This window comes from Osmerus mordax, chromosome 1 (assembly GCF_038355195.1).
Source record: "Osmerus mordax isolate fOsmMor3 chromosome 1, fOsmMor3.pri, whole genome shotgun sequence".
Lineage (NCBI taxonomy): Eukaryota > Metazoa > Chordata > Actinopteri > Osmeriformes > Osmeridae > Osmerus > Osmerus mordax.
In genome coordinates this window covers 12146651-12173585 of record NC_090050.1, presented here as the reverse complement: position 1 = coordinate 12173585, position 26935 = coordinate 12146651, and the positions used below count along the sequence as shown (strand labels likewise).

At 43.4% G+C, this 26935-nt stretch overlaps 3 protein-coding genes across 4 annotated transcripts; 1 reads left to right on the top strand and 2 right to left on the bottom strand.

Annotated features, from left to right (window-relative positions):
• Nucleotides 1–1686: 1686 nt before the first annotated feature.
• prxl2b (peroxiredoxin like 2B) lies at nucleotides 1687–8834 on the bottom strand. Its single transcript, XM_067238390.1, has 7 exons — nucleotides 8668–8834; nucleotides 7767–7971; nucleotides 7074–7125; nucleotides 5248–5311; nucleotides 4948–5023; nucleotides 4047–4165; nucleotides 1687–2215 (listed from the first exon to the last, which is right to left on the bottom strand). Exons 1-7 carry the CDS (start codon nucleotides 8728–8730, stop codon nucleotides 2189–2191), a joined length of 606 nt encoding a protein of 201 aa, XP_067094491.1. The 5' UTR covers nucleotides 8731–8834; the 3' UTR covers nucleotides 1687–2188.
• A 1581-nt stretch (nucleotides 8835–10415) lies between these two features.
• On the top strand, nucleotides 10416–16413 carry slc45a1 (solute carrier family 45 member 1). 2 transcript variants are annotated; one of them, XM_067241948.1, is made up of 9 exons: nucleotides 10416–10857; nucleotides 11058–11150; nucleotides 11351–11575; nucleotides 11848–12728; nucleotides 13496–13649; nucleotides 13957–14133; nucleotides 14314–14519; nucleotides 14844–15069; nucleotides 16256–16413. In XM_067241948.1, exons 1-9 carry the CDS (start codon nucleotides 10416–10418, stop codon nucleotides 16282–16284), a joined length of 2433 nt encoding a protein of 810 aa, XP_067098049.1. In that variant the 3' UTR covers nucleotides 16285–16413. The 2 variants fall into 2 exon arrangements, with proteins under 2 accessions (XP_067098049.1, XP_067098039.1); XM_067241938.1 differs by lacking the exon at nucleotides 16256–16413 and having other exon boundaries at nucleotides 14844–15268.
• A 1372-nt stretch (nucleotides 16414–17785) lies between these two features.
• On the bottom strand, nucleotides 17786–21149 carry si:ch211-222l21.1 (parathymosin). The gene is made up of 5 exons (XM_067240799.1): nucleotides 20822–21149; nucleotides 20139–20228; nucleotides 19566–19695; nucleotides 19143–19291; nucleotides 17786–18825 (listed from the first exon to the last, which is right to left on the bottom strand). Exons 1-5 carry the CDS (start codon nucleotides 20870–20872, stop codon nucleotides 18751–18753), a joined length of 495 nt encoding a protein of 164 aa, XP_067096900.1. The 5' UTR covers nucleotides 20873–21149; the 3' UTR covers nucleotides 17786–18750.
• Between the last annotated feature and the right edge of the window lie 5786 nt (nucleotides 21150–26935).

Here is a 26935-nt window from a genome sequence, read left to right as displayed (position 1 = left end):
CATGTTGAGTTAGGGATGTGTAGAGAAAATGATTGGGGAAAAAAACCCATAAAGCTTGTGAATGAGAAAGGCTGTCGACCGGAGCAGGGACTACTGGGTAAACACTTTGGGGAGGAAAATGGCTTCTCATTACAGGAGCGGTCAAGGCCAGGACTGTTATTTTCTACCTTGATGAACCAGTAGTGAAAGCAAAAACTGAAGAGCAGAACATGAGAGTGGGAGAAAAGCTACCTGGCAGCATGTTTAAAAGGGGGCCGTGTTAGATGGCCACCGCTTTGGACATAGAAAATGTTGTTTTGGACAGCGATCTTGGAAACATAAGAACAGACAGTCACTGACATCGATGTTTCTGGAAGCCTTGGTCACTTGAACATGACTGTTATGTGTCTCATTCGAGACTGATGAATGTATATAATATACAGTATCTGCCTTTGAAGTTTTATCTATATTTACTCTTAGCCTGTTTACGTATTTTACTGGCTTATACTGTTGTACCGTGCAGGGGATTATTACAGCTTTGTGACTAGTGACTGTTTTACTTGGTCTGTGAGTGGTGAAAAAAAGCCTGTTAACCAGACCTGGGTCAAATAGAATTTGTGAGTGTTTTCCTTAAGTGGGCATGGTGGTCCTGGCCATGGGTCTGCCTCTGGGCACGTTTATTTGCTTTCATTGCGTTTGAAACAGTGTCCATTGCGCATAGGTAGAGTACCTGCAGATATTTGCCCCAGGCTGGTCTGCTGCCTGCTGTGAAGCAGATATCCATGGGGTGGATGAGGAGTTAGGAGATGTAACTGCTCCATAGGGACAGCGACAGCTGAGACTGAGGTTTAGGAGATAAGCAACACAGCGTTTACGATTTATGCTTTGATGGCTGGGGTAAATACAAATCTGAATCATTTACTTTTGAAATATCTACTTTGTTGTACGTGTATCACCCACAGAATAATGTTATTAGGGCTGTGCATCTGATTTTAAACCTACATATATTGCACAAAATCACTTAGTAAGTCGTAAATAATGTACTTCAGTTCACATGTTCATTTGAACTATAACAAATGAACAGTGTTCATTGTTTAAAAGTAAGTAGTAGTAAACCAGATTAATGAGCGCAAACCACAAGGCCCCATGAAACGCAGTGTAGTACGCCCCCATTCCACAGACTCTAGTCATCTGCTGCCATGAACAGAACCAGAATGTGGTCCAGGAGGACAGTCAGTGTCTGAGAGGAAACCACAGTTACCTGAGGACAAAAACCACTATTTACATAGTGACATCAGCCTGTAAATGTTCATCTAAAGCTTTATATTTTTGGGTTTGGTCAAATGATGCTATATTCAGTCAAATATCAAGTGCAAATATGTAGACTAACAGCTATTTTTGCGACTCTGCGACAAATCTGTATGTAGAATTTTGCATTGATTGTTCACTGGGAGGATTCCAGTGTCTGTGCCCATCACTGACAGCCCATGCTCATCTTTCAAGGTCACTGTCTCGTTTGACATGTGACCCTCTCTTGATACTCTGAATATGTGCTGTATTTTGTGATTAAATGCAAAACAATATTGTGTAATGTGTCATATGCAATTTGTTAACCGATATCTTGGTGTAAAAACTATCCAGTATCGTGGATTAAAATATATTGTCTAAGCAACAAAGATGATAATTGTCTTGTGCCAGTTTTTTTTTGTATATTTCCATTTATTCACACTCTCACATTCATACAATGGAAATTCAGCAATTACAATCGTATCAGACAGATTGTGAACAAATCAACATAGGTAAAAATATTTTCATATTGTACCCATTACAATGACATGATATGTAAACAGGTGTTACAAATTGTTTAAAAATCTTTTTAATTTAAGAAAGTAAAAGAAAATGACATTAAATGTATTTATTAGAATGGGGAAAAAAAAACGATTGATATGAGAAGGAATGTTAAAAAGATATAGTATGGAACACATAAATAAACGCACACAAAAGATCAAAATGCATGTACAGTGCAAATTAAAACAAAAGGAATGAAAACTGACTTTGTTTCAATAATTATATAGAACATGAAGTATCATTCACCCCTTCCAAAGTATTAAAGTGTTATATTTGGCTATGGTGACTGCAGGCTCGGAGTCCCTCTGTCATTTTCCCAAAAAGCACTTGAGGTTTCAAAGGACGGGAGAACATTTAGGCTTCATCTCGTACAGACATCATCGTTACACTGGGAGAAAACACCACAGACACTGGATGAGAGCAGGGCTAGGCCAACCATTCTACAGGCAGGGTACATATCCATGAACTCTTGAATTTCCTACTGGATTAATAAAGTGAACTGAGTTGAATTGAATTATGAGAGACCAACATGTCACCTTTCAAACTTGGCTCAGTAACATTTTACTGGGATGTGATGACATTTTAATGTTTTAATGGTGTATTACTGGGTCTGAACATACTGTAGTTGGGATTCAACCGTGGAGTCTGGCTTCACCTACATTGTTTTCATTTCCTTTCTTATCTCGTGCCCTCTGAGGTCTGTTATGTTTGGGCAAGTTTCGTAGGAAAAGATGATTCTGTTCTAAAAATATGGGAATTGAAAGACTGGAATGTGGTACACACCCAGTAGATTCTGAGTGGAGCCATGGCTGTTGCAAGGAAACTGGAACATTCTGCAATAGTAACACCTCTAATTCCATAAAACATGGACAAATGGACTCCATGGAGCCAGCCCTGCCTGTCGGGGCTTGGTCCTTCCTGCTGAAGGGGGTGGGACGATGACCCTGGAGCCCTGTGGGGCCCCTGGCTAAGGGAAAGCTGCTGAACAGCCGGGCCCCTAGGGAACAACCTAATCATTTCCATCTCTGATGCAGACACAGATGAAGAGCTTGTGATTGACACGGAGACTGACAGGTTCAGCCCAGCCCAGTGAGTACGCGCGTGTGTGTGTGTGTGTAAGAGAGAGAGAGTGAGAGAGATAGAGAGCTATGTGGGGCGGTATCTCCTTTCAGTAACAATAAAACTAAAAGGAGACAACAAACGGTTTGTTAATCTGATGTGCTTATCAAATGACCTCATCATCTAGGACACCTCATCAACCGGACAGCCACAATTGTAAATGTACCATTAGGCCTATTTGTGAACTTCAGTGACGCCAAAGTGCCCCCCCCCCCCCCCCCCCCCCCCCCTGTAAGCCAACATAAGGTCTGCTCTGTTCTGGGACATCTGGATGTTCTCAGCAGTGTCACGGGAGAAGGAAGCCACACACTGCAGCGATGGCTGGGAGGCTCTCTGGGCTGGTTGAGAAGGGAGGAGAGCCAGGTCCCTGCCGGGCTACAGAGCTGTGGTTTAGCACCACATGCTGGGCCTTGTGGGCCTGCTCACTGGGCTGTCAACCACAGAACTTTCTCAGGCTGCGGCCCTCCTATCCTGCTGCCTAGGGGACAGTCAGACTGGGTCAAATAGCAATTGCGGATATTAAAACGAAATCCGATTTGATGTGCTGTATATATTATCGGTTTATGAACAGACACAATGTAGGACCATTCCTACACGAATACGACTACCTGCAATCGATCTAATGAAGTTGAATGTGTTCATTAACACCACGACCGTCGCAAACTTCCCTACGGTTCTCACTGATCTGAAGCTACCAAACGTCAACAACTTAGAGAAGACAATGTTGGCGCTTGTTCTGAGCACATAACAATCAGAATATTTCCTCAAGCCTGAGAACACCAGCACACCACGTCCTTCCTTCAATGCAGTCTCACTATGACTAGGTGAATGAGTGCCCCCTGGTGGCTCATTAAAGTCACAACCAGAATCGTCCACCTAAATTTGGTAGATAAGATAGCTACTACAGTTACAGATTTCCGACCATTGATCAGTAAGGTGGGACAGAGTGTTCTTACTGCTGTTGCAGGGGCTGGGTTTAGTTCAGTGATATTTGACTGCAAATCAAGAGGGCCCAGGTTCAAATCCCTCTGTACCATACTTTGGATTAAAGTGTCAGTTAACTGAATACAAAACAATACATTACTGCTCTTCTTTTTTACCTGCGGTTTCTCTCCTGCCTGGGCGCTGGTAGTGATGCCCAGGGCCTTGGATATGTCCTCCAACGGCACAAAGTCACCCGGAGAATCTTGGACAAAGTGCAGCAGAATCTTCTCTCCACCTGTACCACACACACACACACACACCAATGAATGCACGATCACCAAATAATAAAGCACAATAAATGACTAAAATGTAAATGTAAATGCAATAAAGAGCAGCAGGAATAGTGTGATACATGTACCATTTTAGAGCAGAACAGAACATTGACTCGCAAAAACAGTTAATTGATTATTTTCCCTCATACAATGTCCAGACAACTGATGTGCTACAACAATGCCCCCTGGTGGACTTTGCAGGATATAAATGCCATATAAAAAGAGACCTAAAACAGACCACGGTATTTCACAACACTTAAAAACAAGAAACATACAATCTCCTACACCACAGCTGTTTGATATGCGTGGTTTGTAACCCAGTTCTATTGCTAACATGTATGAGTATTGTTCATGTTTTTCAAATTTTCACCATGAAACAGAAATCTGATGAAAGGCTTTTAAACTTCTGAGCACCTTCATCACACTTGTTTGAACTTCCGAGCACAAACTTTCTGAAGATACAATCTCCTTGGTTGGGGGCGGGGGGTACTTACATTTACATTTAGTCATTTAGCAGACGCTCCTATCCAGAGCGACTTACAGTAAGTACAGGGACATTCCCCCGAGGCAAGTAGGGTGAAGTGCCTTGCCCAAGGACACAACGTCAGTTGGCATGACCGGGAATCGAACTGGCAACCTTCGGATTACTAGCCCGATTCCCTCACCGCTCAGCCACCTGATTCCCTTCCGAGCACAAACTTTCTAAAGATACAATCTCCTTGGTTGTGGGGCGGGGGGTACTTACCTTTGGCCACGATGAGCATGCCTCCGCTCTGAAGGAGGTCTCCAGTGAAATTCCCCTGGATACCCTGGGCATTGGCCTGACAGCCGAAGGAGAACAAAAACAAGCAAAGCTAGTCAGACATCTTTCACATTCCTGTCAGGCAGTGTGTGAGGTACAGGCCTTTCACAGTCCTGTCAGATAATGTGTGAGGTACAGGCCTTTCACAGTCCTGTCAGATAGTGTGTGAGGTACAGGCCTTTCACAGTCCTGTCAGATAGTGTGTGAGGTACAGGCCTTTCACAGTCCTGTCAGAAGGATTACCTTGGCTGTGACGTCTCGTACTTTCTTCCCCAGTGCAGCAGGGACCACGCTCAGAGCATTGTACCTGGTGGAGACAAAAACAGGTGGTGGGATGTGTGTGTGTGTGCCTGTGTGTGTGGGCGTGCCTGCGTGTGTGTATACTGCATTTAACAGTATAGTGGGACATGTTCTAGTCTAGTCACACCAAGCAAACCACTGCGATCAATACATGACTCACAAATAAGAGATAAAGACGTCAAATATGGAGGACCAAACCTGCCATATTTACAAATGAATGAATGAATAAATAAATGTCCACATCCATGCATTTAGACAGAAATAAACGAATATATGTATTAATTAATGCACAATTGTCAATCAATAGTTACATATATTTTACATTTATGTATGTATTTATTTTTGTATTCATTTATTTATTGATTGATTGATTGATTTATTTATTCATTTATTTATTCATTTATTTATTCATTCATTCATTCATTCATTCATTCATTGTTCCCAATATGATAATGAGAGGAGGCCAGTAGGCGTGGAAACTGACGTTCAGACATTGCAATCAATCCAGAGCCATAGATTCAATCTAGCTAACGCCTGGGACACACTGGCTGCGAAGCGCCCTGAAGCGCCACAATCTGCTACGAATGGCGCGATGCTGTTCACACTAGACGCGCATTTCTCCACGCAGGTCACCAAGCCTTTCACCTTCTCTGAGCTTTCCTTTTATACATGGTACATAAACATGGCATAGGCTACAGGCTAATTAGGCAACTTGTTGCTCCAACAACCGTCGCAACAGCATCCCATTCCCAACATAACGTGGCAATGTTTGGCTTTTGTTGCCGTAGTCTTTGTAAAATACGTGCTGTGGGGCATACAACTCCATGTAGGACTCAGCTACATTTCATCTTCGATGATTAACTTTGTGTCGTCAGTCTTCACAAATTTCTCTTCTGCTTGATTGGGGGCGATGACAGATCGTCTATCTCGCTCTTACACACAGGACAAAAATGTTGGTTTGACAATCAACAATCAGGATTTTTTATTTTTAAATGTTTACATTTTGAGAATTGATCGGATATCGTTTTTATCGGGGTAAACACATGGTTGGCCGGTCAGCGTAGTGAAGTTGGGTGTTAAGTGATAGCCCACAACTAACGTAGTCAATTCTTTATAACATGTTTGTTTATCCAAATCTCATATGGTAAATTCATTTATTTATTCATTTATTCATTCATTCATTCATTCATTGTTCCCAATATTATAATGAGAGGAGGCCAGTAGGCGTGGAAACTGACGTTCAGACAAATTAAATCTTTGTTTTCAACGAGGTCGGCCAGCCTGGCCATGTAGGCTATGTTGTCCATAAAAACGATATCCGCTTCGCAGCCAGTGTGTCCCAGGCGTTAGCTAGATTGAATCTATGGCTCTGGATTGATTGCAATGTCTGAACGTCAGTTTCCACGCCTACTGGCCTCCTCTCATTATAATATTGGGAACAATGAATGAATGAATGAATGAATGAATAAATGAATAAATGAATAAATAAATGAATAAATAAATAAATAAATAAAATAAATCAATCAATCAATAAATGAATAAATAAATGAATAAATAAATGAATAAATAAATGAATAAATAAATGAATACAAAAATAAATACATACATAAATGTAAAATATATGTAACTATTGATTGACAATTGTGCATTAATTAATACATATATTCGTTTATTTCTGTCTAAATGCATGGATGTGGACATTTATTCATTCATTCATTCATTTGTAAATATGGCAGGTTTGGTCCTCCATAGTCAAAGAGCCAATTCACCTTTTAAATCCCAGATCCTTGTACGATTGCTTTTTCTCATCAACGTAAATGTCTGTAACAGAGGTGTACATGAAAAGTAAAAATACTTGTCATCCTATAGGCTTAGGCATATATGTTACATCATAATTAAGCCGAACCCCTTAATTAAATAGGCCTAGACATCTAATTAGTGTAGTTAATCGTGTGAAACTAGAATAGACATGTGTGAAATTGTTAACGGACAACAAAGAATTATAGGTTAGAGTCATAATGAAATATAATTTCAACATCAGTGTCTGTTTACTCTGGGCTCCATTATGTAAATTATTTACCCTTTACAGCCAGGCATAGTAAGGATAACAGCTCTTTTATAACACTGGGCTCTTTTATAACACTGGGTGCTAGAGCAACCGCTTTGACACGCCCTCGCTAGCCAGCCGTACTAAAGTTGTGTAAGGGTGACAAAGCGTTAATACTTTGGTTGACTCTAAATGACTAATCTAAAAGCCCTATCATTTTGCAAACGGTTTCTGACTAATCGTACAGAGATGAAAAACACAGAACAAAGCACTATGTCATCTCTGTAGTTCTTCTCTTGCTATCTAGAATGTTCCCCAGTATTAGAGAATTCAACATTCCATTTTACATTCTGTGTGAACACGTTCCAAACTTCACCTAGCCAGTAATAACACCCAAAGTTGTGATCCTGCTCACCTCCTTTGAAGAACCCCCCTTCCTTGAACTCCTTCAGTCCTGTCTCCTCGGGGCCAATGCCCACCAGTGCCACTCCGCTGGCTTTCAGGTCCGGCTCCAGTTTACTGACTTCTGCTGCCGTCCAGCGACACACCTGGCAGCCAAACCTCCGCAGGAAGAAGAGGATGGCCGGCTTTTCACACCACAGAGACTGGAGCGCCACGCTCTGGAATACAGACAGGGAATCGTGGCATTCAATTGTGTGTGTGTGTGTGTGAGTGTGTGTACTGCATAAGACATGGGAGAACGGGTGGTGGACGGGTGGTGGAACATGTTGTGGTCCAGTCATGTATGAACTGACCAGCATCACACAAAGGCAAAGATTAGACATTAATACAATGAATCACGTGTAAATTATTATTTTTTTACATTTAAATGAACACTGAAAACTGAACATGAAAATGAGCCAGGTCACCTTAAGAAATCCAAACTTACTGACAAACTCACCCTGTCCTGGATCAGCCCTTGCATTTACAAAGCATACCTGGCACTCCCTATAGAACACTGGTAAAGGATTATCATCCTCATTATCGCCCCAGTCTGTAACTGAGAGTGCCAATTACACATTATTAAACCCGCTATCAAGATGCCAACTAATGGACGGTTTAAGATTTCAGATCTCAGCATGCTTCTCAGGGGAGTGCATTACTATCAGGAAGCCGTAGGTGGCCGAGACGATAAAATAGGCCTATACCAAAACCGAACGAGCTGTAGGAACAATTCTCGATAAACTGCATAGGCAGAGCGTAATTGGGTTACAATAGCTTTGGCGAGAACTTCTCACCCAGAAACCATTTAAACGTACAATCGAGTCGCTTGTTTGCTTTAATGTTGTTAGCCTAATACGAAGCCTTTAGCCTACCTCTCCAGAAGCAGCACTCTTCAATAAGTTCGCTCCCACTTTTGACAGGTCAATCTTTGCCATTATAGCTGGAGGTAAAATTAATGTGTTGACAAAAATGAGAACTCTATAAATAGATCTCTTCTAAATTTCTCGGTTGTAGTTGAATGAATGTCTGTTTATGGGTTACACCCCTTCAGTTACAAAACATCACTACTCTAACCGCGCCCCTTCCAAACTACCGTCCAATCATAATTTAAACAACATGGCAAGTCAACCAATAAACTAAAGATTTGCAGCGGAGGGGCGGGTTATGTTCCATAATTTGACAACTTTGAGCATGTGCATTTCTAGTTTCATAAACTCTGACTGTGTGACAGCTGGAACAACTACAGAGGGCTGCTTACATTTCTCAATAATCTATGACACCTTTATTGTCAAAGTGAATCACTTTGCACATAGCCTACATCTTAAACATAATGCGGTTATTTTATTACAAATTGCATAACCCACAATGGTGCTGACAGAGGGCAAAGGTTGAAACTCATCATGAGGACATTTCCTCATATTCGTTTTCCTTTTTTGTCTTTTTTGTGCTGGGAGCCTGGTACCTGACCTAGGGGTTTTCCCTTTGACTCATGGATACAATTAAGTGATTAGTAGTGTGTTATGGTTGAACTCACGAGGACCCGAGCAAACATCAGTAGGCTACAGGAAGGTGCCATTGCCTCCTGGAGATGGTGCTGATGTTGCAGGTCTAACAAGCGCATACAATCAGGAGGGGTGATGTGACGTCATGGGTGACCGGGGGACAGGGGAAGGGAGGGGAAGAGGGAGAGAGAGGGGGAATGAGAAGGGACGAAGAGAGAATGCAGCGGGATGACTGCATCAGGGAAGAAACATGTATCTTCTCATTTGTCGCACATTTTGTAAAGCATAAATATGACTGACTTGTTCATCACCATTTTGTTCTACAGTAAACGACAAGACACCTCAAAAAGGTAATTTTCTCTCACGTTTCAATTTGCACGCCTTATCCTTTTAAAGCACAGTTCAAACCTATTGTAGAATTCACCTTGCAAACAAAATGTCAAATCATGAAAGAAAATAATGGTAGATTATCCGCCCATCGACATCATTATCGAGCTTGTCACAATTGCACGTTCTGCACGATTTGGTAGTGATAAATAGATGTTTCATGTCGAATCCGCGGGTTATAAATAAGTATTACACGTATATTTTTAATGTCCGTTTCATATGCCCCAATGCCTGCCTTACGCCTCGTCTTGCATTCATCCGATTTTTATGTATTCTTCCATGAAAAATTAAAATGGAAACAGCTTCCGTATGAGACACGGTGCCGCATACTGCTGTACTCAGCTACACCGGGCACATGGTTTTTGCGCACATCACACTGCTACATGCGCATTGGATGCAGTGCGTCGTGCCCACGAGGAGAATTTGCCATCAGCTCACACTGGTGATGGCCAAACTGTCCTTAGCTGGTTACCATGGCATCCTTGACAACCTACTTATTGCTGCCTAACTTGAAAACAATGTAAGCCGCAGTGATATTGAATGTCCTCTAAAAACACTATGGTTAGTTACTCTACACATTTGCATGTTTTTGCTTAGTAGCCTACACACGTGTTGACATAACCGTTGACTCCTTTCAATTCCTTCCCCTCGCTGAACATAAATTCCTCATTACTGTTCTGTGGTTTTGATTTGACAAGGATCCCCCAGCGTATGCAGAGTGTACCAGAGTGATGTCGTCTCCAGGTATGGGCACCCCTAGTGACCCCCTCCTCACCAGCCCAGTGGGGGGAGGAGGAGCAGGGGGGAGGTCATCCTGTGCCACTCAGGATGGCCTCTGGAGGACCTGTCTGCCAAAGACCGCCAGCTTTCCATCATCCACCACACGACACCTGAGTCACCGCGCCAACAACTTCCAGAGACACCCGAAGCGGCGGAAGTTGATCCGGCCGTCCCCTCCCCCGCCCCCCAACACCCCCTGCCCCCTGGACCAGCTGGATCTCAGCGAGCTTCCCCCCCGACGCACTTTACCCGAGCTGCTCTTCAATGGCTGTGTCCTGTTTGGCATCGAGTTCAGCTACGCCATGGAAACGGCCTACGTCACTCCCGTGCTGCTGCAGATGGGGCTTCCAGACCAGTTCTACAGCTTGGTGTGGTTCATCAGTCCCATAATGGGTAAGGAGGGGACCAAGGGAGATATGGATACTGAGACTATGGCCAATAGTCCAAGTATACATAATATGTGATGCGGCAGTGTGTGTAAGCATATGAATGGAGCTCTGGGGGAATAGGTTAGACGGGTGCTTTGAAATTATAATTATCACCACCCCCTCCTTCTAGAAGGCCCTAAACTCTTCTCTCCGTTGGGCTTGTAGGGTTCCTCGTCCAGCCTCTTCTTGGAGCCTGGAGTGACCGTTGCACATCTCGCTTCGGCCGAAGAAGGCCTTTCATCTTTGCCCTGGCCATAGGTAAGTGTCAGGAGAACTGAACATTGCTATGTGCTAACACTATAAGCTAAAGCCTCTGGTTTTAGGTTTGGGTACACGTCTTGATATCTGACTGGCTTATTCATGGCCCCAGGACACTTAGTCAGCCTCCCATCTTGGCCTGTTGTCGTCACTTCGTACATCCACCATGATGCTGTGTGTCTGATGTTGCCTCTCTGTAGGAGCCCTGCTGGGTTTAACACTGGTGCTGAACGGACGAGACATCGGCGGGGTGATATCAGACACAGCAACCAATCACAAGTGGGGCATTATCCTGACCGTGTGTGGAGTGGTACTGATGGACTTCAGCGCAGACTCGGCCGACAACCCCAGCCACGCCTATATGATGGATGTGTGCAGCCCAGAGGACCAGGACCGGGGCTTGAACATCCACGCTCTGCTGGCAGGTCAGTGGTGGTCATGCTCCCTGCCTGCTTCCATCTGAGAGGGTTCATAGCCGCACACCAAACCCCATCATATCTTCTAAGATCTATGTGGAAGGATAGATTAATTCATGTTTCAGGGAAGGGTAGAAAATGTGAGCACTCTATACTGGCTGATTGGATTGCAAGGCTTTAACCGTGCAGATAAGAATGTTTCAAGCTGAGTGATTGTGAATTTGTTGAATGATAATCCGTTATTTCCTGGTGAGACAGTATTTCCTGTTTGTGATGTGCAGGACTGGGAGGTGGGTTTGGGTACATTGTCGGCGGAATCAACTGGGACCACACGGAGTTCGGAAGGTCTGTGGGAGGGCAGCTTCGGGTCATCTACCTGTTCACCAGTGTCACCTTGGTGGCTGCCACGGCGATGACCCTGACGAGCATCCCGGAGCGGCCCTTGCCAAAGACGCAGCCTCAGAAGAACCCCAAAAGCCTCCTGAAGAGCCCAAGTCACCCCCTCCCTCCCTCTCCCCCTGTCCACCCCGCTGTGGCCCTGGAGGAGGAGGTGGAGGAGGAAGGCCTGTACGGCTACCAGTTCTCCCACCAGCACCCTGACCCCCTGGCACATTCCTGCAGTGCCAACGCGCGCCTCTGTGCCGGCCTGACGAGCCCCATCTCCCCCCTCAGCCCGCTCACTCCCAAATACGGCAGCTTCATCAGCCGAGACAGCTCCCTCACCGGCATCAATGAGTTTGCCTCCTCTCTGGGCACCTCCTACATTGACAGTGTTCTTATCGACTGCTACACAGGACAGCATTCACCACAGCTTCTGGACCCCAGCGGTGCAGCCAGGCCCTTGCCCCCAGGTGACAGTCCGCCTCCACAGGGATCTCAGCCTGGGACAGGAAACCAGCCTGTGGGTGGGCCTCAGCCTGCAGGTGGGCCTCAGCAGGGAGCAGGGTCCCAGCCTGGTGCAGAGATCCAGCCTGCTGGAGTGGCCCAGCCTGCTGCAGAGACCCAGCCTAGGAGGGTGTCTATGCCTGGGGCAGGCTCCAAGCGGGGCTCCTCTGCTGGCATCCTGAAACGCCCCCAGAGCCTGGCTCTGGTGGAGGAACCTCTGATGACTCCAACTGGGTTTGAGAACGGCAGAAGGAGGACAGTCACTTTCAGCCAGCAGGTACATCTGAACTCCTTTTTCTTTTTTGATAATTTTTGTATTGTTAAAAATCTGGCAGTTCTTGATAGGAGTGTTTGCGTCTATACACTTAAGCTATTACTGCTTATTTTAAAACGATAGCGTTATTATTTGAAGAACTAACGTCATGAGAGGGTGGGAAAAGATTGTATCAGGTGATTGGACTGCAACAGGGTATTATCCACAGGTCCAGAAGACTGTAATTAGAAATGACTGGTCTCAGTCTCCACCCTTAGATGCAGCTAACAGATACTAGACTAAAGACTACTGTTCCTCCAAATCCTTCAAAAGCATTTTCTCCTTCAACTCCAACTACAGTAAACTATTATCCACCGTATTAGTCAGAATAGGGGCTGCAGTCGGTTCTAAGATAAATGACTACCAATTCAACCAGTTTGAAACATATGTATATGTACATGCATGTTATAAGTATACAGTATATGCATATTATTACTTAGATGTAAAGGTTTCAAAATTCTTTCAGTTTCAGAATTGTAAAAAGACTTTATAATCATGGGGAACAGTCAGATGGCTGAGCGGTGAGGGAGTCGGGCTAGTAATCAGAAGGTTGCCAGTTCGATTCCCGGCTGTGCAAAATGACGTTGTGTCCTTGGGCAAGGCACTTCACCCTACTTGCCTCGGGGGAATGTCCCTGTACTTACTGTAAGTCGCTCTGGATAAGAGCGTCTGCTAAATGACTAAATGTAAATGTAAATCAGTGGTTTGTTTTGTTGTTTGTTGCCCTGAAGGTGGCGAACATCCTGCTGAACGGAGTGCGCTACGACAGTGACCTGAGTGAGCACGTGGAGACGGCCGACTCCCAGATGTCCATGAAGCTGCTGTGTGTGGCCATCTACAGGATGCCCCCCTCCCTCCGCAGCTTGTGCACAAACCATTTTCTGGGTAAACTGGCACTCGTATCACTAGTTGGCGTGTGTTTGCTGAGAGCCATTTTCCCACTAACACCTCACTAGATTAAATGTCTGCTGCCCAGCTTTGTTAAAGTCAGGGATAGTGTAGGCCAGGCCATGTAAACCCACAAACTTTGGTACGGAAATCTGCATTCCTTGACGATTCCCGAACTGTTAACCCACTCTGTCCCGCCCCTCATTATACTTTTAAAACTGGGGAGAAAAAAAACTTTGACCAGTACTAATATTACTATTTACACTTTATGCTTCAAGCTAACCCCTGTGTCTGCTGTGTTCAGGTTGGCTGTCCTTTGAGGGAATGCTACTGTTTTACACTGACTTCATGGGGGAGGTGGTCTTTGAGGGAGATCCCAAAGCCCCTCACGACTCGGAGGCCTACCAACGCTACAATGCCGGGGTCAGCATGGGCTGCTGGGGCATGTGCATCTATGCATTCAGTGCTGCCTTCTACTCAGGTGAGTCCCCTCACACACACACGTACACACACACACACACAGATCCTTCTTCTCTCAGCATAGGACATGAAACTAAAGCAAATGCCCCCCTCCCTAAACACAGACATGGACACACAAACAGTGTCAGTTCTGCACAAAGCGTCTCATTCCCCGTTCTCCGTTTGGTTGTCTTCCTTCCAGCCATCCTGGACAAGCTGGAGGAGCGTTTCTCCCTCCGCTCGCTCTATTTCTTTGCCTACCTGGCCTTCGGTCTTGGCACGGGTCTGGCCACGCTGTCCACCAACCTCTATGTGGTGCTGTCTCTCTGTGTCACCTACGGGGTGCTCTTCTCCTCCCTGTGCACTCTGCCTTACTCGCTGCTGTGTGACTACTACCAGAACCCTGAGGTACAGTACATCCACAACACTGGAGACACACACTTAGACATAGACTCTCTGGACAGAGATACTGAGACATAGACTTAGACTCTCTGGACAGAGATACTGAGACATAGACTTAGACTCTCTGGACAGAGATACTGAGACATAGACTTAGACTCTCTGGACAGAGATAAAGGCTTACGGAAACTAGGTAATAATGATAGTTCAGTTCCTGATTCATTCATGTTTCTTTGCGTTTCATGTTTATTTGTAATTCAGAATATTTGTGGACTGTGGATGGGGAAAGGTACTTTATCTTACTGTTTTGTGTGTGCGTGTATGTGTGTATAGTTTTGTGGCTCCTCTGAGGAAGGGACCAGGAGAGGGATGGGCGTGGACATCTCTCTACTCAGCTGCCAGTACTTCCTTGCTCAGATCCTGGTTTCCGTGGCAATGGGACCTCTGACCTCGCTGGTGGGCGGGGCCCAGGGAGTGATGTACTTTTCGAGCGTGATGTCATTCGTGGGCTGTCTGTACTCCTCTCTCTGCGTGGTGTACCAGCTGCCCCCCCCTGAGGGTGAGCCCCCCGACAGTGAGACCCAGCCACTACTGGTTCACATTTAGAGCCCTCACTTTGTCTCACACACTCTCGCTGAACAACACCACACCCGCAAAAACACGGTAGTTTACACCCTTACCTAACTTCGCTTAGAGACAGCGGACATGCACGCTGTGCTGTACAGTCACACCGTACAGCTCGTAGGTATACTGTTAAACCTCAGCTCAGATACACTCAGAACTAGTCGACAGACAGATAGACAGACATTGGCCACCGACAGTGTGTTTGATACAGAGCGAGTATGTATGTGTCCTTGCATTTTCTTTCCAGATCTTTCCGGCATTTATGTGATTGTGGTACAGGTGTGAGTCCGAGTGTGTTTGTGTGTACAGTGGCCTTTTGGATTGTGTTTGTGAGCTATATATATATGACTGGTGTGTGTGGTCTTTCTGCTGGAAGTCAAACCTCTCTCCTCATCTCTCCTTGCTCGTTCACATCTAAGGTCGATTTTTGATCCAAAGTAATAACAGCTTTAGTGGCTCCTTTATCTCCTGTTTCTAACCAGTCAGTCAGCGTTTGCATGTGCTTCAATGCCTTGTCTAAGTGTTTGGTTTTAGTTATATGGCCAAGGAATGTCTACCTGCCTGTTTCTCTGAGTTATCTGACACACTATCATGTAACTGTAGGAGAGGTTGTAGTGACTGACTGAATGTGCCTCCATGACCTTTTGCTTGAAGCCCCGAATGAACACACACATACACAAAGACATACACTCAAATCTGCACACACAGACTCTCACACTCACACAGAGGAACACACACACACACACACACACACACACACACTCAGTCTCACACAAACACACAGATGAACACACACAGGATATCGTTATTTATTCACTTATTCTGTGTAATAAAATGCACTTTTCAGCGCTAGACCGAAGCATGTGCACTCTTTCTCATGTGACTCACAGCATTGTTCTGGGAAACTCTTCCAGTTCCCCAGGTTAGCATAGCTATAAGTTACCTTCAGACATCCAAAACATTATAATTGAGTCAGACACACACGCACACACATACTGGACGTGCGCACACACAATAGAAGGATCATTCTGGACCCTCACTAAGCCATGGACAGCACTCTGACCTGTCACCCTGCTGATGGGGGGGGGCCTTGTAATGACAGTGATTCTTGTCATTATCAGGAAGAGGAGAAGTTGAAACTGGGGTGTGATTCAGCATTCAGTTGGAAACCGAAAAAAGACACCACCAAAAAAACAAAACACACACAAAACAAGAAGAGCAACGAAAGAGTTGTTTCGCTGGCAAGAAAGAATTCAGGAAGATGCTGGATGGGAGCTGTGCTTGTGAAGCGTGGCGGCCGAGAGGAGGCACTTCTGGGGGGCTTTGCGACGTGAATCCCAGCCAGCTGCAGGTGCTTCTTCTTTCCACTAGAGCGCATGTTGTAGGATCGAGCACTCTCTCACCACACTTGACCCAGAGGGGCCTGGAGTGTGGTTCCTCTCACGCTTGGGTTAGGTCTCCACCACCCTCGTACCAGTCACACACACAGCATCAATTCCTTCATCCTTCCATTCTAGAACCTTCCATCTCCACCGGGACACTAATGAAAATCGTTTGTTTTTTCCTGTTTCAGTTGTTGGAAAGACAACTGAAACCTATCAAATTAAATCTACAGCGCGTCATTCCAAAGTAGTTTGCCGTCATTTGCACTGCTCGGGCATTATCATCACGCGATACGACTGACACAGAGAATGCTCTCAGGCTCTTATCGATCTCCGACATCACTTGCCTGTTTTTCATAATGTCATTTCCACTGGAATCACTGCCCCTGATCATACCACTTTGGCCCAGGCCAGGTGGGCCCTGTGTTGGGGAGATGGACATCACCCCCCCCCCCCCCCCCGATGCCTCCAGAACAGACTGGACAGGCGCCATCGTTCTGTTTCTGAGGACTTTCACAGAGGAAACAGGGATTGTATGGAGCATGATGTTGCAGCGCTTGAAATCTGACAGACATCTACATTGTCAGTCCGTCACAGTAACTTTATGTAACAATGTCATTATCAATAATTCTTATATAATATTAACAGTGCTACTGTAACAGCTACTTTTACTTCAGGGTTGAGTTCAAGAAAAAAATTGAATTTTGCCATTTTGACTGCTGTGTCATTCTTTCTCTAAGTATCTCATGTGCATAGTGATCCTTTCATTAAGATCAACATTAGAATCTTATATTACAAATGTGAACATGAACACTGATACAGACAGTATAGTAATACAATTACAAACAATATTATATAGTGGATATTGAATGGCTTCATTTGTTGTGTTTATCATTTCATAACACCGGAGTGCCAATTCATGTCACCTAAGATGACCTCTGTTGTCGCACCCTCAACACAACACTAGATGGCGCCAAGCCTGATTCTTGACGAACAAAAGATGTTTCTAGCCTGTTAACCTCTTGTTCGAGGTCTTGTGAAACTGTACCTTTTTCATGTATGTCTTCCAGTGTCAGATAAAACTAGGCCAAATGCCCTCAGAATCTCCAGTCTAGAAGGCTCACAGAAACATTCATGGTTTATCACTTCAGTGTCACACTAAGTAACTGTTAAGCCTCCCATTAAATAGAATTAGAGCACATGCTTATTAAGTAAGGTTGAGCACTGAAACCAAAAGAAAATCCCACAAGTATAATTACAAAACACTGGTTAAAAAGACAGAGTGATTTATTTAATATCAAGAACCAGAAAATACAATACACTGGCCAAAGTAACCAAATGGCAATCTGGAAATATTACTGCAATAGGAACGAAGATCCACATCAGTGTAAATATGTTGTTTTGATGGTGGCAGTTGCAGACACAATTCTTTCGTTACCCTGACACACGTTTATAATAAAGAACTAGTCGAATCCAAACACAAACTGTATTCAGAGTACAAAATGGTTACAAACTTGTGTGAAATGCGTATGGAACAAATGACCAAAGTCTTAAGATTAAAGAGGGGTTAATTAACTTTGCAGAAGAAGCCAGCCTCCCAACAGGGGTCAAACTATCTTTTATCTCAGAAGATGCGCCCCCCTCCCCCTCATTCATTTGGGCCATCTGTTACCAGACCAACCATGCAAAGGATTAACATACTAGCAGCAGCACAGAGAAGGATTCTATATATTTATATATATAAAAACAGACAAATAATGCTAACAATCGTCTATTAGCCCCTGCTTCAAACTTCTCTTTGGTCCTTGGTGAGTGTGAGGTCACGGCCATGACAGCGTCGGGGCTGAGAGGAGCTGTGTGCAGCTGCCTGAGTAAAGGGTCATCTGGTCGACAGGAACATGGTCCAAAATGTGCTTCCATCCAACTCATACTGGCTAAAGAACACACAGTGATACACACCAAAGAAAATTCTAATCTGATCGTGTCGAGGCCCTACATATACGAGTCAAAAGAAACAACCAAAACAAGTTTGAGGGACCAATAAATAACATGTCATTCCCCCGAAAAAAAGTGGACGGAGAAGGAGGGGCCACTATGTTCTAGAGACTCCAGTGCAATGTCACATCAGCATGAAGCAAACACAACCTGTAAAACAAACAGAAAGCCCGGGCCCTACATTGTGAAGATGAGCGCGCCGTCAGAGAGCCGGGCAGGAGAGCACAGTGACGGGGCTCCTAGGCCTCCACCTCGGCCTCCTTTGAGTCGCCGTTTCCATTTTCTGTCTTCTGCTTTTTCGTCTCCACTGTTTTCTGAGGGCAAAGGGATGCAGCGTTTGTTAGGACACAGCCATTACTTTTTGGGTTTATGTAGGATAACATCGAATTAATTCGTTTTCAAATGCCTTCCATGAAATACTACAGCTGTTCAGCTTTGCTTTCTAATTGTTTTGAATCAGATGTGTACTTTTATATAAAATAAAAGTTGCTTTTTATTATCATGTGTATTTAAGGTTAGAGTTACTGCAAACCGGCTCAAATATTTGTGCTGACTGATGCATATTATGCTCCAGGTAAGATTTAAGCTCTTGTGAATTCTGTTTTGTTTACAAATGTGCCGTGAAACCCACCTCCTCCTCAGCTGGGCGCTTCACAGGGACTGCATCCACCACCTCCTCTTTCTCCTCCTCCTTCTCCTCCACCTTCTCCTTCTTTTCCTCCTCCTTTTTCTCTTCTTCCTTCTTCTCCTCTTCCACAGTTTCTTTTTTTTCTGCTACTTCTACAATCATTTTATGAATGAAGACACACAATGAGACAATGAAAACTCTCTATCTAATCTATTAACCTCTTTATGTATGCGGTTCTGACAGGGTAATGTACATAATTAAATGTGTATGAACTGAGTTCAGGCCGATGTTCAAATTATCATCTCTTGCTATGGGCTAACGTTGAACAAAACACTGCCAATGCAGCAAAAGCCTCGTTTGGTGGTCATGGAGAATAGTATGTATTTGGTAAAAAAAAAAAAAACATAGTTCAATATGAACCCTTACCATTCTTCTCTTCCTTCTCTACATTTTCAGTATCTTTGTCTTCAGCCCCATTGGTCTTGTCAGCACCATTAGCCTTGTCAGCACCATTGGTCTTGTCAGCACCATTGGTCTTGTCAGCACCATTCTTGTGCTGCAAGGGAGCAATAAGTGTAAGTTTCATAACATGTTTGAGAAAATGTCACATAATGATGTAAAACAGTAACAAAAAGATTAATGTATGTCTAACTGCGTAAACCCCAGGACAAACATATTTTTGTACATTTAAGCAATAATCCTTCCAGTAATCTGGTTGATCTGCATAACCTCCATAGTGACATTATAGCACTGTAGGTCTATGTTGTTGGACAAACTTTGATTCCCTACAGAGTCAATTCAGAGGGCCAATTGAGCTGTCTTTCAGAGGCAAACATCTGTGCCATTTCACAAACAAAACAAAGCCCCGTGTGGAAAAAGAAGAGGACTGTGAGTAGCGGGGGCGGAGTCTGCAGAAAAGCAGCCGGCGGCACCTGCGTGATGTGGGGGCGCCAAGACAAAAGGCCACGAGGCTCAGAGGACTAGGGTTCTCCAACTCACTGTTCCATTTCCATTGGCAGATGAGTCGCTGCTGTCGTTATCTTTTTCGGCTACTTTCTCCACAACGATCTCTTTCTTCTCCTTCAGATCCTAGGAAAAAAAGTTCGTTCTCGATTAATTAAATGATCGCTCAACCATACCCTATCCCAATGAGTTATAAACTATCACTTCACAATGGGGAATCTTGAAAAAGCTAGCAGTATGCCTATCTGTTGGCAAAGTATAAGAAACATTGGCGACTGCTGCCAAGTATTGACTGAAGACAATGGGAACTTCTGTAGATCACGCTGGAGACGGTCTTCCCGCCTACAGTACCCAACACAGCACCACAGATACCTTCGACTGAAACTGAGGTTATTCTCTAGATTACGCAGCAGAGGTCAAAAACCAGGCCAAATATTTACCTCAGCAATTTCTGTACGTTTTATTGAATCAGATTTGGTCCGTCACTTATGTTAGGTACTGTAGCCTATGTAGTTTGCAGCAGTTCTTGTCACCGTGTTGGTAAATTATATACCAATTGGCATCTGAATATATTTAGAGAAGTGTTATATATAACCGTATTTTTTTTCCTCATCAAAGCTAGCCGTTTAAACGCAGAGATAAATGAGTAGCTAATAGTTGGCCAGTTAGCCATTGTTACACGGAGAATGGAACCAGTGAAAAAAATGAATGAAACTCACCTTTGCCGTAATCTCTGTAGTTGTGGTCGTGTCTACTGCGCTATCAGCCATGGTTAATTTGCTAAAGGTCCTCTTGAAATTAAGGATGTTTGGGCTTCGAAGCCGGGTGGTAGGTAGTTTTATTGAAGGAGACGAGGGAGACTTTACACGAAGGATGGAGAATGATGTATACCAGTTTCTTCTGTTTCAAACTCTTTGTAATCCACTAGTTAGAAAAGCGTTAGTCGATGGGAAATCTGATTGGACCAGGCTCAAGTAAGAAAAAAGCGCTACGGCTTTTCATTCGAGGATTTGTTGTCAGTCTTTAAAGGTTGTCCCGCCTTTCAGTTTTTTTCAAGTAATGTCTTTCCTCATTGGTTGAATGTGTTAAAGCTCCTCGCTCGAGCTACTCTGACTTCGCTGTGATACATTTACAGGAAATAAATTACAGGCTATTTCCAAATGTTGTTTACTTTTTCACATCACGGTAATATGAGCGGTTGTAGTTGTTGCATACTAAACGTTGAATAAAAGACTGTAGGCTGGAACAAGACAAAAAGTAGCCTATAAATGCCGATGTTGTAGCCTATGTTCTTTTGTGTGATTGATGGATGAAGGCATTTGAAAGTTCTAATTGTTCGCATGCGGTTTTTGTCGATTGCGTTGAGGAATAGTGGCATACAGTCTCTATCTCTCTCACCAAATATTTTTTTTCTCTTGGTCTTTCCCCCCCCTGCAATCTAGAGGTATCAAGTTACAGGAGACCGTTGACGATGAAACCAGTTCCTTGCCACTCCTATTGTGGTTTGGGAAGATATTGGCGGCTATTTATGAATGGGTTTTGGAACAAAATCCCCTTTGTTTAAACATGAAGAAGCCTTCCTCGCACATTCCAGATGCTGGCTTTAAATGTAAACTCACAAAAAGCATAAGTGGTTTGGGTCTGAATGCCGAAATCTATACAATTGACGAATGTAGCTATTGTAAATATTCATGGATTCTAGTGCCTGTAATGTTTAATACTGCCATAAGCAGGACTTTTATATTGAAATGCACTTGAACCGGAAACCAGAGATTGTACCATGCACGGCATGAGAAATAAAGCAGTCAAGATACTCCCAGACATTGTGTATACCGGGTGATACTTTATAAGACAAGTACAAGTCACAACAGTGCCAACAAGGGTTTTTTCTATAATAACAAACTCAATGGTATCATACAGGCCTTCTGGCTGACAGTGACTTAAGTTAATTAACAGCATGTAATCAAAATGTTGAAAGTCACCCACTGTCAGTGTTCAGTAAGTTATTCAAACACAATGCATACATGCTGAGGACTGGTCAGAAATCAGAGCTTTGTTTGAGGACACATTTTCATGGCACAGAACCATAATGGCTGAGGTCATAGGGTCAGCAATTAATGTGTGGCTGTCTGCTTTGTGAGTCTGACAGACTAAGACAGCAAGGGGGAAGTGGATGGGGGGGGGGGGAGTACTTCCCAAGTAAAGATTGTGAGTGGATTTAGAGGAACATTACACAGCATGCAAACATGTAGACAGGCATTCAGTTAGACAAGTCATTGTTTTTGACTATTGTTTTGATAATTAGGATGCCTCTTGTTGATCAAAGTATAGCCTACAAGCAGTCTCTTCCAATTTATCTAAAGCTCCATCTCTGTCCATCTTGATGTGGATTGCTAAATAACGGTGACTTCCCTCATTAGTTTCCTTATTGCAGACCTATTAATCTTTGAGAAAGAGAGAAATAGTGGCTTGTAATAGTGCACCATAGCAGATTGCTTTTCCTGTCCCCCATAGAACTGTTTGAGATGAGACCGCCCTCTTATTCTGTCTATCATCTCACCTCACAGGTAGCCTTTAGGGAGTGGCTACTTTCTCAAACTGGTTGAGTTCTTGGGGAATAAATACACAATCTCTATACTCTCAAACTGGTTCAGTTATTGGGGAATGAATACCTCTGAATAGAAATCTGAATATTGTTAAATGCACAATTTCACTGTAGATGTGCCTTTCACATATAATGCTATCTTCAAATGTATCTGTAATGTTAAAAATGTATTTGTGTGCACAGTGAACCCTGGGTCTCATTGGTCCTATTTGTTGGCCCTCCTGAGACTGAAAGATGAGACTATTCTTCTCACCAGCAGTGTACAACTGCAAAATCTCTGTATACCACTTTCAACGGAAATGAAATTACGATGGGTGGTAACCCAGGGTAATTACACACAAACAGCTGTATGTCAGTGTGTGATGACAACATGATTCTTAGTCTGTGGGAGTTTGTCTCCGCTGTGTAGGAGGATGAATATCTGTCCTCAGTGTAAGCGCTTATACCAAACAATGAACTTTAAGAAGGCTCTTTCGAAGTGCTAAAACATCAGGCACTAAATCTAAGTCGCTCTGGATAAGAGCGTCTGCTAAATGACTAAATGTAGTCAGTAGTGTGTCTATGAATGGGAGACAGCACTTAAAAACATTTACTCATCAGGGCAAAGTACCTGTGGTTACAGGACTGCACCCTTTCATTTAGCAGATGAAGACCACATGGAGACTGCAGACCATACAAACAGTCAACTGTAGTCTGTCGCAGTCAGCTTGTAACCCGGATTCAGTGAAGATACAGTCAGGCAGCTCCATAAAAGCAGACGGTCCAAGCATTACTCACTTACTGTAACTGGAAAATGGGAGCAATCCAAGAGAGGGAGGGAAAGAGAGAAAGAGGGGGAGTGTTTGTGAGATCATTTCCTGTCAGTTTTTTCTCTCTCCAGTGCTCGCTACCTCAGTTCATTTCCATGAGTAGTAATTCCCTCACCAGCAGTGTGAGGGAACCTTTAGTATATTGACAGAAGTTGGTGATTAACTACAAAGAGTTGAATCAAAGTGTCAAGTTTCCATTTGTACTTCAAAGCCTTCTGGCTCTATACCTGTTTATTACCATCCTACCGTGCTACAGATAAATCAAACCGTTTTTCACAATCACACCTTAAAAACAAAGACAAAAGAATGCAACCCGACCTATGGAATGTCACGGCTGGAGGGGAGAGCAGTGAGGGCAGCCATTGAAGAGCAGAGGTCAGGATTATAAGGGGGGGAAGGGGTTGGTCTCCTTAATTGGAAGACCTGATGGGGGTTAACTAAGTTATTTTCTGTTGAACAGCGGTGTTCTGCATGCTCAGAGAAGCTTTCCATAAGTCTCAGGAAGAACATGGGGACAATATAGATGTTGACTTCTCTCTCAGGCTGCATCAAACCTGGTATATCCCACTGAACCCATCTTGGTATGGTGTCAGCCTGATGTCACTTTGTTGTCCCAAGTATATGTGTTTGTGTGTGTGTCTGCACGTGTGTGTGTATTTTTGCATTTGTCTCTTTGTGTAAGTGTAATTCTGTGATGTGATAAGATAAGACACCAGGACCTTAAAATTGCAGATATCTATCAACGCTGGTAATGACAAAACACTTGGACACAAGGACCTGGCTAGGAAGAAAATTAAATAAGAATGGATTGACTTAACTGTCTTGTGCACCCCATTCATCAGTGTTGACAAAATCCCATGCCTGAGTACACCTCCTGGAATGTGGCTCTGTGGCCCTTAGTTTGAATGATTCAAGATGTTTTTAGGTGACGAGGACACTGAAGCATGACATTATTTATTTAAGTGAAGGAACATCTTGTCAGATCAAATTACCATAAAAGATAACATATAAATATGACATTTTATCACAAACATTTGTGCCAGAACACCATACAGATACGTGATTTAACTGAAGAAGGAGGGTCACTGATTCTACTTTTCTTTTATATTCTTGAGGTATTCTTTAAAAGAGGGTAATGTAAAAAACAAGTGTAATGAATTGAACACAGGGCTACAGAGATCCGGGTAGTAGCAGTAAAATGACAAGTCATTTCAGTGTTTCAGATGCAAATGGGAATTTACCCGTGCGGTTTCAAAAGCTGCCTTATTTCACCTCATAAACCCCACCCACACTCCTGCCTTGACACAAGGAAGTGGAAATTTCCAGTAGTTCATATATGGGTTTCTTGTGCTGCTCCTCCTTTCTCTGAGTTTCCCGCCTCCCGTCTACATGCCACTCCATCTAACCTGTTGAAATGGAGGCTCTGAGAAATTCCACTGATAAACCACCTCACCCTATCATTTAATATGTTTATATAGGAATTAAATTAATCTCCTCAGTCTTTTGTAATCTGAAATTATTTCCTCAATAACAAAGCATTATAATATTTTGTCATTGTTAAATTTTGTCTTTGTATTTTATAGTATTACATCATCAACATCCTATGTTTAGCATGCGATGAATATCTTGTTGGAGTTTCATGTTGTAAATATAAAAGATAGCTTATTGGCAGGCAAATCGATGACAGTGCCTCCTGTTAGGATGAATGATGAGCAAAGGCTGTTGCATGAGATTGCAGAGCAGATGGTAGATTTGCATTTCCTTGCAGAGCAGATCAGAAATGTTGCCTGTATTTGTATTTATACCGTTTTACCACAATTATGTCTACTTATCTACATACATGTTTAGATTTGTTTTGACATATATCCACGAGAAATCAGTAAAAGCAAGTGAGTTAGTAGTGTCAATCAAAAAACTGTCAAAGTCACAGCCTAAGGTAGTTTAATTTAAGAGGAATCTAAGGGGTTAGCTAGTGTTCAGTGAGAAGGCTCCATTAAATGCAGTTTGTTCAGGAAACCCTATTTACAAATCGTTGTCAATTTAGCTACCTATAAAATAACAAGATAGCAACGCTAGGAAATGGATGAAAAACAGTGGAGCCGAGTGTCAGTGTGGAGTGGAGGAGTGTGTCAGTGGTAGGGCCCACTCACACTCTGACCTCGAAGCTCCATTGTGAAGCCTCAACAAAGAACCATCTGCACAGCCATCAGAGCTGAGACGAGGGCCACAGCTAGGGAAGAGGTTGGGGGCAGGGAGAGATAGGGACCTGGCAGGGTTCAGAGAGAGAATTGGGCGAGAGGTTAGGGAAAGTAACAATTCAAGGGGTGATTACCAAATCAGACAGATTACCACATATAGTCAGAATCACTATATAATCTCCTGTGATTTTGATGAAGCACACATATTGGCTGAAAGTTAGTCAAAGACTAAACAAAGACTAAACAAAATGGAGGACCAAGCCCCAGTGGAACGACAAATGGAGCACAGCCTTAATAGCCCATTATCTTTTCATGTCAAGATTAGGTCAACCGTCAGTCTAACTGGTCAAACTGGCTCATCTTTAACACCTTTTAACTTGCATCTGTTTTCGGCTACCTCTGGAAACTCACCATCTCAGTTACCAAAATTGAGGGTGTAAGTTTGTACATTTAAATGGGAGCAACAGTACAGGTTTTGGTCATTTGCGGTAGGCAGTTCTGGAGAGAATGAACATGTTACAGGTAGGCCTACATTAGGGAAAAATTACTTGATCTACAGTAAGTAGGACCTGGAAACCAAGATTGCTTAGCAACAGAAAACACTCATTTCTTGTCTGTGCAGCAGCTGTGAATCAGCTCCTATCAATGCCCAGTGGCCTTTCTCTTGCTACAGCAGAAGCATGGAATGAGGTTTGGAGAAATCAAAATATCAATATAAAAAACAATGGCTGTGAATACAAACTTCCTAAATATGAAACATGTAATGATGGTATGGAAAATAATTCTCTATCCTGTCTCTATCTACCATTTAAACGTAAACACTGTTGCCTGATTGGTCAGAGCCAGCTCCAGACCTCACAGAGGGTTGCCTGGCAACAAATATCAGTGGGAGAAGGGGGGGCTCTTCAGGGGGAGGTTGTATTCTGAAGCTGCAGGCAGACTAGGGAAATACCTGGCACTACGCCCAAATAAACAAACTACGAGAGAGACGAGTACATAACCTCAGAAAAAACCTTAAATGATTGCATAAAACATAACATACTCTGCCCTATGATCGGACTGATTGAACTGTCCTATGATTATGCACTAATCACTTTAAGGACTAATTCATTTTTACCATCACATAATAACAAGAGAGAGAAAGATCTCTTAAGGGTCTTCAAAAGTCAAACAGTTTTGTTTATAGATCATTTGTTACTAATTTGCACTCCTGAAACATGT